The sequence below is a fragment of the Staurois parvus genome, unplaced genomic scaffold, assembly GCF_062004578.1.
Source record: "Staurois parvus isolate SC_StPar_1 unplaced genomic scaffold, SC_StPar_1.0 ptg000222l, whole genome shotgun sequence".
NCBI classification, from domain to species: domain Eukaryota; kingdom Metazoa; phylum Chordata; class Amphibia; order Anura; family Ranidae; genus Staurois; species Staurois parvus.
The window spans coordinates 1,151,993-1,165,635 of record NW_028318018.1 but is presented as its reverse complement, the minus strand read 5'-3'; the positions used below and the strand labels follow the sequence as shown (position 1 = coordinate 1,165,635).

General features: G+C 46.3%; 1 protein-coding gene across 1 annotated transcript in view; it reads left to right on the top strand.

Moving 5' to 3' along the window:
• Positions 1-6,035: 6,035 nt before the first annotated feature.
• LOC149460679 (uncharacterized) overlaps positions 6,036-13,643 on the top strand; it is a 103,585-nt gene continuing 95,977 nt past the window's right edge. Inside the window, 1 exon segment of the mRNA XM_089679366.1 lies at positions 6,036-7,841. Coding sequence (XP_089535492.1) covers positions 6,058-7,841 — 1,784 coding nt within the window. The 5' untranslated portion in view covers positions 6,036-6,057.

The window sequence follows — 13,643 nt, the reverse complement described above, 5'->3', positions numbered from 1 at the left end:
TTCTATCCTTCCAAACAAATGTATGAAATCATGGATGAGTCCTCCTTCTATGTGATCTAGAAGATCTTCAATCACAATGTCTTTATGGATGAAGTGGATGGAAAAGTTTATATATTATTTATTGCTTTACAGCTTTATTCCCTCCAGGATTCATTCTTTATTTATAGAACCATTCAAGGAAGTGTTCTTACTGTGAGAGATCTCCACCACCATTCCTCTGTGACCATTACATCCTTGTCATTTATGTCTAACATCTTCATTATCAGTGGATTGATATAAATTCTTATACTTTAGGATGTATATTTGCATTTTCTTCAACAAAAATATACATTTCGGAGGTATCTGTTTCATTGGGTTTACCTTTTGTTTTTAACTTGTGTTCTGTGTCTTTAAGACTTTTCTTTAACAAAGATATTTTATTACATAAACAATTGGTTGCAAAAGATCTAGATTTATTTTTCTTACTTTTTAAAATATTTGTTGATCTTCTGTGGTAGCCCTCAAAGGTAGATATTATACAGGAATGGCTATTATGAGACATTTTGAGAGCTGCAGGTCCTCTGAACTCCACAAGGTGGTGATCTCATGTAAACCCAGACAGGAAGTCTCTATGGAATACAGACAGGAAGTGATGTCAGGTACAGACAGGAAGTGATCTGAACAAAGACAGGACATTTCATGTGGCTCAAAGAAGAGTAGACATTGGTGGAAGTGGCAGCAGAGGAGGTAATAAGATTTTCTATTTCCACCCAGTAACCCCCATCATGTCTGTCCTCTTCCTCCATAGTCACGTCCGTCCTCTTCCTCCATAGTCACGTCCATCCTCTTCCTCCATAGTCACGTCCTCTTCCTCCATAGTCACGTCCATCCTCTTCCTCCATAGTCGTGTCTGTCCTCTTCCTCCATAGTCACGTCTGTCCTCTTCCTCCATAGTCACGTCCGTCCTCTTCCTCCATAGTCACGTCCATCCTCTTCCTCCATAGTCGTGTCTGTCCTCTTCCTCCATAGTCACGTCCGTCCTCTTCCTCCATGGTCACGTCCGTCCTCTTCCTCCATGGTCACGTCCGTCCTCTTCCTCCATGGTCACGTCCGTCCTCTTCCTCCATAGTCACGTCCGTCCTCTTCCTCCATAGTCGTGTCTGTCCTCTTCCTCCATAGTCATGTCCATCCTCTTCCTCCATAGTCACGTCCGTCCTCTTCCTCCATGGTCGTGTCTGTCCTCTTCCTCCATAGTCGTGTCTGTCCTCTTCCTCCATAGTCACGTCCGTCCTCTTCCTCCATGGTCACGTCCGTCCTCTTCCTCCATAGTCACGTCCGTCCTCTTCCTCCATAGTCATGTCTGTCCTCTTCCTCCACAGTCACGTCCGTCCTCTTCCTCCATAGTCGTGTCTGTCCTCTTCCTCCATAGTCACATCCGCCCTCTTCCTCCATGGTCACGTCCGTCCTCTTCCTCCATAGTCACGTCCGTCCTCTTCCTCCATAGTCATGTCTGTCCTCTTCCTCCACAGTCACGTCCGTCCTCTTCCTCCATAGTCACGTCCGTCCTCTTCCTCCATAGTCATGTCCGTCCTCTTCCTCCATAGTCACGTCCGTCCTCTTCCTCCATAGTCACGTCCGTCCTCTTCCTCCATAGTCACTGTGACATCTTTTATCTCCAGCAGATGATGATACACACATATATAGTGTGGGAACCCAGATGAACCCCTTCAGGGGCAGAACATTCCCCCACTTCCGGGGCCGGAACATTCTCCTCATTGTGGAGATAAATTCTAGTAATATGGTCCTCTAAACAAACAGCACTGACAATAAATAGACAAGACAAGGACCATCCTGACCATACATGGCCTACAAAGGGCAATGATGACACTACACAGGCAGCCAATGGGCAATCATTACACTATGCAGCCAACACAATGATGGAGTGCCGGGGTCAGGAGTATGGAGCATAGAGCCCCTGACATTGCTGCTCAGGAGGAAGAAAACATTCCAAATGAATGAAGAGTAATCACCACTGAATTGATATGTTCCCTCTTTTATACATTGTGGAGGGTCTGGTTTGAATATGTCCAAATAAAGGTGATTTTATTTTTTTGGATGTGCAGCCAACCATATTTTTCTTCTCTACCCAGAACAAAACATTCCCCAGCCGGCCATGAAGAATATGTTCAATCATTGGTGTCAGAGGGAGGGAAAAAATGAGGGGTCTGAGGGATGAAGGGGAGCTGAGAGGACTCTCAGGATGTACTAAGGATGAGAGACTTTGGGACCCCTGAGGGTGTAGAGTAGATGGTGAAATCTGGGTTGATAGGGTTGGCAGGTAGCATGTCTCTGAGGGAAGAGAAGGTTGTAGGGCTCATGGGGACTCTGAGGTAGGGAGGGGGCTCTTGGTCTCTGGTTGTCCTCCCACCTGCACTTATTTTCCAGACCTTCTTACAGGTGATTTTATTTTTTTGGATGTGCAGCCAACCAGATTTTTCTTCTCTACCCAGAACAAAACATTCCCCAGCCTGCCATGAAGAATATGTTCAATCATTGGTGTCAGAGGGAGGAAAAAAATGAGGGGTCTGAGGGATGAAGGGGAGCTGAGAGGACTCTCAGGAGGTACTAAGGATGAGAGACTTTGGGACCCCTGAGGGTGTAGAGTAGATGGTGAAATCTGGGTTGATAGGGTTGGCAGGTAGCATGTCTCTGAGGGAAGAGAAGGTTGTAGGGCTCATGGGGACTCTGAGGTAGGGAGGGGGGCTCTTGGTCTCTGGTTGTCCTCCCACCTGCACTTATTTTCCAGACCTTCTTACAGAACTCCTACCAGGAAAGGAAGGCAACCTTCACCTTCTTATCATCTGACCGGTGAAATAACATTTTCCAAGATACCAAGTGGAAGGAAGAAGGGAAGACTTTCACCCCTTGGTGGGCACTTGTTCTTAGAGGAGGTCTGTTGGTGTATTATCAACTAAAAGGTAGTCAGGGGTCAGTGCTGAACACCTTCAGGAGACACTCCAATACCTCCCATGACACAGGCTCTGGCAGTGCCCGGTGCAGGAATTCAGAGCCCAAGGAACCCACCACCACTCTGTACAATGTCCTGGATACTACAGTATACTTGCCAATGATGAAAACAAGACCCTACCCCCTGCCATTCTCCTCCTACCCATACTGGGCTACCATTGGAGGAAGGAGACCAGACCCCTCCCTCACAGCTCTCTACTCCACCAGCACCATCCTTCTATTCTATCCAATCCCTTCTCATACTGCAGAGAGTGACAGTGACATCACTCCTGTCAGAAAGCTGTCAGAGATTGGAGCCTTGCAGCCGGAGTTCTGGCAATATCCTGATTAGCCAGTAAATCCAGCCAATAGTCAGCAAGTTCCCCTTCCTGGACACCACGATGACCCGACATTGACCTCACAGCACTGCCTCAGAGGAAACAAGTCATAGGAAGGATCATATTTATCATTCCTTGTCTGCATATCTAATACTCATCAAAACCAGTTCAGAAACCAAACAAACCCAACAGAGAAAAGGGGATTTCTGATCTTGCAGGTCAAGAGAGTCTCGGGACCTCCAAAGTGTAGTAAACACTAAACAGTCCCAACTAAACATCTTCCCATGGGGGGAGTAGTTCTTCAATGTCCAGCAACCCTCCTATTCCCCCCTCACATCCACATCCTATTATTGTGTGACCAATACCATCCAAATCATTCTTACTTTCATTTCCCAAAGTTATCCGTCTACAAGAAGACCTGTATAGATCACATGATGGCACCAATGAGGATGGAGGAGGACCGGAGTCACATGACTGAGAAGATACTAAACCTCACCCTGGAGATCATCTACCTGCTGACCGGAGAGGTGAGGAGGATTCTGGGAGGTCACATGACATCACTCTCATCTCTATTAATAAAACACAGACCTGACCGGAGAGGTGAGGAGGATTCTGGGAGGTCACATGACATCACTCTCATCTCTATTAATGAAACACAGACCTGACCGGAGAGGTGAGGAGGATTCTGGGAGGTCACATAACATCACTCTCATCTCTATTAATAAAACACAGACCTGACCGGAGAGGTGAAGAGGATTCTGGGATTCTAACATGATATTCCTATTGGTTCCTCAATACAGAGATTTCCTCTTCTGAAGTCAGGTGATCATATGACCATCACAGTGCCTCCATGTGACTCCCTAAACCCTGAGAGACACAACATGCAGAAGATTCTAGAAGTCACCAAGAAGATGATGGAGCTGCTGACAGGAGAGGTGAGCGGTGCCGGGAATTCTGGGACATTCTCCAGTAGCAGACAAGGGATGTGTCTGGATGGTGACTGTATCATTGTGTGTGTCAGGTTCCTATAAGGTGTCTGGGTGTCACTGTCTATTTCTCCATGGAGGAGTGGGAGTATTTAGAAGGACACAAGGATCTCTACAAGGACGTCATGATGGACAATCAGCCGCCCCTCACATCACCGGGTAAGAGGAGACTTTATTGTAAAGGAGAGAGCAGTACGGAGGATCCACCTAGATCCCCCATCATCTGATAAACACATAGAAACAATGGATTCAGTCAGTGTGTGTGTTTCCTACAGATGGATCCAGTCATGGGAACCCACCAGAGAGATGTCCCCGTCCTCTGTATTCCCGGGATTCCACACAGGAAGGTCACACCATCCCTCATCATTACAAGGTTGGTGGGATGGAGCATCTAGAACATGGATTCATAGAGACAATGTGTGGGTATTTTTTGTGACCTTACATTTTACAGATGATATTTTCTCTCATTTCCTTGATTTAGAGTGGAGATCCAATCGATATAGAATTTGAGGTGAAAGCAGAAGAAGAAGAGGCGTATGTGAGGGATGATCAGCAGTCTATGGAGGAGGATGGAATAACGGGGACATTTATAGAGGAGGACACTCCTACAGAGATCAGCACAGGTGGGTCATGAACACTAAATCCATTCCTCCACCCATACTGCTCACTGATTGGTCCAGAGTAGGGCGGGGACTGGGTGATATCAGCCTGTAATCCCCTGGTCACTTTCCTGAGCTGTGTTCCCCGTCCTGTATTCCTGGATTTCTCTCGGATAATCTTCCTTCTCTGTGCTGCAGACACAATTTATGTATCTAGACTGGATTTATGGAGGTTCTGGGGTTCAGCTGGCAGCAAAAATGTTCATTTTTACCATAAGTGTTACTAGACCTGGGCACCTGGGGTGTGTGATTTTGATCTTATTCCTCATGGTGGTGACATAGCAATTCTCCCAGTATTTATCACCTGTGCCGGGTGGAGGGATATGTCTGTAGTGTCTCAGACCCAAGTCACTGAGTGCAGTCTCAGGAGATGGGAGGCAGCGGTGTGGGATCTCTGCAACTTGTCTACAGTAAACATTTAAACTTCCACTGATTACTGAATACCAATATTATGAGTCCTGACCCTTATACTGTATAATTTCTATTGTACATTACATACTCCTGCACTATATACTCTGTTGTACATTACATCATTCTGATACTGTACAGTCCAAACTTTTGTATCCTGTATAATAAGTTGTACATTACATCGGCCTTACTTCTTTCACTCCCATTTCCTCCCAGCTGGACATTTTATATCGGATGATGTGATTGGAGCACAGACTTTTACATGGTGATAATAATGTGATCACATCCTCCAACTTTGGACCCTTAAACAGAAAGTGATAATGAGGGAGGAGTCAATACCCCAATGATGGTGGTCTTCAGGATCAGTCCAGTCTTCATTTTGGTTGTTCTCCCCCCATCCTCACTCTCTGACCTCTGACTACGTCACATTGTAGCAAAGTGTTATTTCTTCAGTATTGTCACATGAAAAGAGAAGATGGCGATGAGTGATAGAGGGGGTGGGGACCCTTTGTCCTATAATCCCCTCATCACTGTCCCTCCTATAAAAGACAGTTCTGGTTGTTTCCTCACTCTCTGACTAAGGTCCATGAATAAAGAAATGACCTGGTAGGAGATCAGAGGAGCCATTTCCTAGTTCCCTTGAGGGTGGAATTGTAAGCTCCTCAGAGACCAAGCTGCCTGATGTGGGCGGAGTCCTGGTTTGGGGGAACCAATCATCTCCTGTCTAGTAATCCTCTTTGTCTTTGTATTTTAGTCCATGGCCGGGAGATGAGGAAAACCTCCGAGGATTGTCTCACTTTGTCTCCAGACTGGAAAGTAGAAGATGAGGACATCACACAGTATAGTCCAGGAAAAAACCCGGCTCCCTCCAATGTCCATCCGGCACCACCCAGTGTAGATGGACCATCGGATTCCTCGTATCCTGAGGAACCTCAGACTGTGTGGGACCGGGCCGGCCTTCCAACAGGGAAGAGGTTCTCCTGTACTGAGTGCGGGAAAGGTTTCCATTATAAATCCCATCTTAATTTGCATATAAAATCTCACACGGGGGAGAAGCCACATTCCTGTCCTGAGTGCGGGAAATGTTTTTCAGCTAAGTCCAGTCTGTACAAACATTTGAGATCTCACACGGGGGAGAAGCCATATTTCTGTTCTGAATGTGGGAAATGTTTTTCAGATAAGTCTAACCTTTATCATCATAAGAGATTGCACATGGGGAAGAAGCTGTATTCCTGTTCTCAGTGTGGGAAATGTTTTATAGAAAAATCAAAACTTGTTGGACATCAGAAGTCTCATGCGGTTGAAAAGCCATATTCCTGTCCTGAGTGCGGGAAATTTTTTTCAAGGAAGGCTAATCTTTACACACACCAGAGATCTCACACAGGTGAAAAGCCGTTTTTCTGTCCTGAGTGCGGGAAAAGTTTTTCACATAAATCCAATCTGTACACACATCAGAGATTACACACAGGGGAGAAGCCATATTCCTGCCTTGAGTGCGGAAAATGTTTTTCAAAGAAGTCCCATCTTTACATACATCAGAGCTCTCACATGGGGGAAAAGCCATATTGCTGCCCTGAATGCGGGAAAAGTTTTTCACAAAAATCTAGTCTGTACAAACATCAGAGATCTCACACAGGGGAGAAGCCATATTCCTGTTCTAAGTGTGGGAAATGTTTTGTAGAAAAATCAAAACTTGTCGGACATCAGAAGTCTCATGCGGTTGAAAAGCCATATTCCTGTCCTCAGTGTGGGAAATTTTTTTCAAGGAAGGCTAATCTTTACACACATCAGAGATCTCATACAGGTGAAAAGCCACACTCCTGTTCTGAGTGCGGGAAAAGTTTTTCACATAAATTTAATCTTTACACACATCAGAGATTGCACACAGGGGAGAAGCCTTATTCCTGCCTTGAGTGCGGGAAATGTTTTTCAAGGAAGTCCCAACTTTACATACATCAGAGCTCTCACATGGGGGAAAAGCCATATTCCTGCCCTGAATGCGGGAAATGTTTTTCACAAAAATACAGTCTTTACAAACATCAGAGATCTCACACAGGGGAAAAGCCGTATTCCTGTTCTCAGTGCTGGAAACGCTTTTCACAGAAGTCCGATCTTTCCAGACATCAGAGATCTCACACTGGTGAAAAGCCGTATTCCTGTACTGTGTGCGGGAAATGTTTTACACAGAAGTCTAATGTTTACATACATCAGAGAACTCATACGGGGGAGAAACCGTATGCCTGTCCTGAGTGCGGGAAATGTTTTTCAGACAGGTCCAGTCTTTGTAAACATAAGAGATCTCACACGGGGGAGAAGCCACTTTCCTGTCCTGAGTGCGGGAAATGTTTTTCAGTGAAGTCCAGTCTGCAGAAACATCAGAGATCTCACACAGGGGAGAAGCCATATTCCTGTCCTGAGTGAGGGAAATGCTTCTCACTGAAGTCCTGTCTTCCTGTACATCAGGGGTCCCACACAACCCTGGAGGTGTATTAGTGCTTTGAGTGCGGGAAATGTCTTCTAGATGAATGTTGCTGGACATCCCAGCTCTCATGTGGGGAAGAAGCACACCCTGATATACACCTCAGATATACTCCATGTCTGATCTTCATCATGGAAGAAACAGTTCATAAGGAGATCAGAGGCCCCCAAAGACATGGATGAAGTGTGGGACCGGGTTGGCCATTGATATCAGGAGAAGAAGTTTTCAATGTATTTTCCATGAATGGAAGACATTCCAGCAGCTCAGATGTGATCCTAATAACATTGGTTCCCCATTCACACAGGAGGAATGGACATGAACTCTCACTGAGGGAATTGCTATACAAACATTCTATGAATAGACCCCCAAATGTCAGGAGACGTTTCTATAAAGACGGGAAGTATGGAGCAGAGAAATGAAGAGACCTCCCAGCAATGTTATTACCAGGCTGCAGCTAGGGGGAGCTCTAATGTCACCCCAGCAGAGGGATCCCATCTAGCCCACATTAACCCTCTCACTGCCAGAGCTGTTTCTGCATGATTTTGCACACATGGGAAAATGCAGATTTTGGTCCTGAAGATGAGATAAACCCCCAAACATCTATTCTGTGACCTCAGAGGCCCTGGAGAATAAAATGGTGGTAGTTCCAGTTTTGTATTTCACATGATTAAGCTCAATGATTTATCAAGATTAAATTTCAGTAAATAAATACTCTAAATGTCATATTAGAGAACACAAATGTAAGATTTTACTTTTTTTGTGGGGTAAAATACGAGGTTGTGCCGAGTAAATAGACACCCAACATGTCCATCCTTGGAATGGTGTGTGCTGATGAAATGATGGAAAATGTTGGTGCCCTAAAACCCCCCCAGGGTGATCATTAACCCTTGTGCTGCCATGGATGGGTGTTGTACTGACCTATAGAACTTCTTCCAGCTGGCCAGGTCAGTACGACGTATGTCCATGGCTTTCCCCTTCTGCTATAACCTCATGGTCTCCTGAGCTTCCCTCCACTCCATAGACCCTCTGCCTGTCCTCTAGGATGGCTCCCTGCACCTCTAACATCCCCCCTACAGCACCGATCCCCCCACGCAGCACCCACTGCTCGCCCACAGCACAGATCTACCTTTAGCTTCCCTGCTGCTGGCCTCTTCTCCTCTCCCCTCCCACCAGCTTCAGCTGCTGCAGGGGAGCCACGGGGAATCAAAATGTCTAAATATTTCCCTCTGCCGCTCAGACTCCCCCTTGTCCTTAGACCTCTTACTGATCCTCTGAAGCACCTTCCCTGCAGTGCTGCTGGACGGCTTCCCCTCTACCCCTGTCCATGGCTGTAGCTGCTGCTGGAGTGGGAGATCAGTGTGGTGTTCAGGATGGAGAGTGGGGGGTGGGCATGTCATGTTTACCAGCCCCTTCCTGAATGAACACAAAGAGTGATCAGTACTGATCACTCCTGTGTTCATTCATCACTGAAGCATAGTAAAGAGTGTTTTCTGTGCTATAGTTTCATGAATGAATAGAAGCTTCTGTACAGTAGACTCCTATTTATTCATCTACAGTGCAGCTGAGGTTGCATTGAGGACTCTGAGGGTTTCTTTAGTCCTCTGATATCTAACCACCCCCCTCCCCCACAAAAAAATAAATACAATAAAATTATAAAAACAATTAGAATAATAAAACAGTGGGGCCTCATCCTTACAGGGCACATTACAGCATAGGCCCATGTCAGGCCTTGTTCACCCACATGGGTATACAGCAGTGCTCTGTGTATCCCTGTACAACCAGTCCCATTGATGCCAATTGGCACGCAGCGGCTGCACACACACAGCTGCTGATCTCAATCTGACATCCATGTGGATGCATGTCCCAGAAGTCACACTGTCTGCATTCAGGGCTGTGCACCCTCATGGATGTCAGGATGGGGGCAGCAGCTGTGTCCTCCATGCAGTCTCTGAATCCCCAATGACACCAATGGGACCGCACAGCACATCTGTCCATCACCGTGTGGGGAACCGAGGCCTGGCAGGGCGTACACTATAGGATTTCCTGTGTGAACGAGGCCTTAGTAGGACTATAGCAGGAATGTTGTACGTTGTGTTGTGTTTATGTCTCTAATAATGATTTTAGTGTATTTTTAGTGAAAATAGAGATTGGATAAACGTTTGCCCAACTATTGCGGGTCTAATATATCTGTAGCACTTTTTATTATTCCACTGGTTCTATGCTTCCAGAAAATGTCTGGTTTGGGGGTCATTTACAAATTCTGGAAATATTAAGTGAAAAATTATAACCTTCAGATTTTTAGACTAAATTGCACATTTACAGTTTTGTAAATATTTGATTTTCACCATTTCCCAAAAAGGCGCAATCTAAAATGTACAAATATTTCTTATTGATTACCGCAGTCCAGTTTTAGATTTAGTGGGAAGTTAGCGGGAATTTTGTGAGTTTTGTTGTTTGTCTCGGCTAACAATGACTTTTATGTATTTTTTTTGTGAAAATATATATATATTTTTATTAACATTTGCACAAATATCACGGGACCTGAAAAATCACTAGCACCTTCTTTTATTCTACTGGTCCTAAGCCAGTGATGGCGAACCTATGGCACGCGTGCCAGAGCTGGCACGCAGAGCCATCTCAGTGGGCACGCCAGGAGGAAGAGAGGAAGAGGAAGAGAACGCGCTCTCCTGCGCACCTCCGGGGGCGCGCACCGGGCGATCTCCGTGATCGCTGTGTCCTGCGGACACAGCTGATCACGTGACATGGTAAAAGGCCAATCACAGCGGCCTTTTACCACGTGATCAGCCGTGTCCAATGACACGCTGATCACCGGGAAATGCAAATGCCGGTTCTCGGCTGCACTTTCCTCACGCTGTCAGATCGTGAGGAAAGTACTGCCGAAAACCGGCAGTTGTCAGAACAGGGATCGGCACCGATCATCAGGGTCACTGATCATCAGTGCCCTGATGATCGGTGCCCACCTGTGCCACACACAAGTTCCGCCCACTTGTGCCCAGCAATGCGCCCACCTCTGCCCAGCAGTGCGCCCACCTGTGCCCAGCAATGCGCCCACCTATGCCCAGCAGTGCGCCCACCTGTGCCCAGCAATGCACCCACGTGTGCCCAGCAGTGCGCCCACCTGTGCCCAGCAATGCACCCACCTGTGCGCAACAGTGCGCCCACCTGTGCCCAGCAATGCACCCACCAGTGCCCACCTGTGCCGCCCACCTGTGCCACCCACCAGTGCCCATCAGTGCAGCCCAGCAGTGCTGCCAGTCAGTGCCACCAGTCAGTGCCCAGCGGTTGTGCCAGTCAGTGCCCAGCAGTGATGTCAGTCAATGCCACCTATCAGTGATGTCTATCAGTACCCATTATCAGTGTCGCCTATCAGTGCCACCTATCTGTGACACCTCATTAGTGCTGCCCATCAGTGCCACCCATCAATGATGCCCAGCAGTGCCGCCGGTCAGTGCCGTCTGTCAGTGCCTCCAGCTGGTGCTGTCAGTGCCTCTTATCAGTGCCCATCATTTCCTGCATATCAGTGCATCATCAGAGCCTCCTCATCAATGCTCACCAGTGCCGCCTCATCAGTGCTACCTATCTGTGCCGCCTCATCAATGCCCATCGGTGCTGCCTATCAGTGCAGCCTCACCAACGCACATCAAAGAAGAAATATTACCTGTTTGCAAAATTTTAGAATAGAAGCAAAGGAAACCTTTTATGTTTTTAATTTTTTGCCAGTGGTGATTAAATACCACCAAAAAAAGCTCTATTTGTGTGAAAAAATGCTAAAAATTGCATATGGTTACAGTGTTGCATGACCGCACAATTGTCATTGTTAAGTGCAACAGCACTGAAAGCTGAAAATTGTCCTGGGCAGGAAGGGGGTAGAAGTGCCCAGTAGGCAAGTGATTAATTCCAGTGTTGGCACTTTGACATAAAAAAGTTGGTTTTGTGTTGCAGTTTGGGCATTCGGGCTCAAAAAGGTTCGCCATCACTGTCCTAAGCCTTCATAAAATGTACCCAGTTAGGGACCCCCCCCTTCTTTTTATTCTACCTGCCTTATGCTTTCAGAAAATGTACGATTTAGGGGGGGGTCACCTATTTATTCTCCCGCTTCTATGCTTTCAGAAAATTTACGATTTAGGGGGGGTCACGTTTTTATTCTCCCGCTTCTATGCTTTCAGAAAATGTACAGTTTGGGGGGAGGTCACTTTCTTTTTATTCTGCCGGTACTATGCTTTCATAAAATGTAGTTTGTGGGGGGGGGGGGGGCAAATTCTCTTCATTCTACCAATCCTAAGCTTTCAGAAAATGTGTGATTTGGGGTGTCACCTTCTTTTCATTCTACCCGTCCTATGCTTTCATAAAATGTACGGTTTTATACGTTTTGGAAACTGTAAGTGAAAAATTATAATTTTTAAATAAAATTGCTCTTTGACAGTTTTGTGTAGATTTGATTTTCTCAATTTTCAAGGCTGTTTGTAAAAAAAAAAAAAAAAAATGGAAACATTTCAAAAATGGTCTGACCACCTGAGTTTAACCGCTTCCTGCCCACCGTACAGAGAAATGAGGGATGGGGGGGAGCTCTCTTGTTCTGGGAGGACATATGACATCCTACCACTCTATCTGCGCATGCACACCCCCGGGGACACAGTGGATCACTGATCATGGTAAAGAGCCAATGATGTAGGCTCTACCATGTGATCAGCTGTGTCCAATCACACCTGATCACATGTAAACAGGAAATGCTGCTATCGGCAGTCCTCTCCTCTACACTTTTAATTAGGGCAATGATCATCAGTGCAGCTCCATCAGTGCTGCCTTTCAGTGCCCACCTTTGCCTCCAATCAGTGTACATCAATGCCAAATATCAGTGCCCATCAGAGCAGCCTTTCAGTGTCCACTAGTGATGCCTGTCAATGTCCATCAGTGCCTCCTCATCAGTGCAGTCTATCAGTACCGATCAGTGCTGCCTATCAGTGCCCATCAGTGCTGCCTTTCAGTGCCCATCACTGATACCTGTCAATGCCCATCAATGCCTCCTCATATGTGCAATCTATCAGTACCCATCAGTGCTGCCTATCAGTGCCAGTTGGTGCTGCCTATCACTGCCAGTCAGTGTCACCTATCAGTGCCCATCAGTGCTACCTTTCAGTGCCCATCAGTGCTACCTTTCAGTGCCCATCAATGATGCCTGTCAGTACCCATCAGTGTCACCTATCAGTACCATCTATCAGTGCAGCCTCATAAGCACACATCAGTGAAGGAGAGAAATTACTTTTTTACATTTTATAACAGAAACTTTTTTCAAAATTGTAATTTTTTAGTTTGTTTAGCAAAAAAAAAAAGCCCCACGTTGGTGATTAAATACCACCAAAAGAAAAGAAAAGAAAGCTCTATCTGTCTCAAAAATGATGAAAAGTTGGTGTCATTCAAAGTGTGAGAGCGCTGAAAGCTGAAAACTGGCCTGGGCAGGAAGGGGGTGACAGTGCATGGTAGGCAAGGGGTTAGAAGGGGATCTCAGGGCCCAGCAGAGAAAGGGTTAATGCACAGGTTGGATCTGATCTGCGCAGCCAGCGGTTCTGGTACTAGAATGAATGGGGGAGGGGGGTGACATCCCTGACATGTTCCATAACAAATCAGAAAGCAGGAAGACTGGACTCCATGGCATTGACTCATCACAGATGGGGGTTGTATAGAGCCATGACCCATTTCAGGAAGACATCACCTAGACCCCAGTGAGTTAGGGTGGAGGGTAGATAGGACCATGATGGTGTCTCATCTG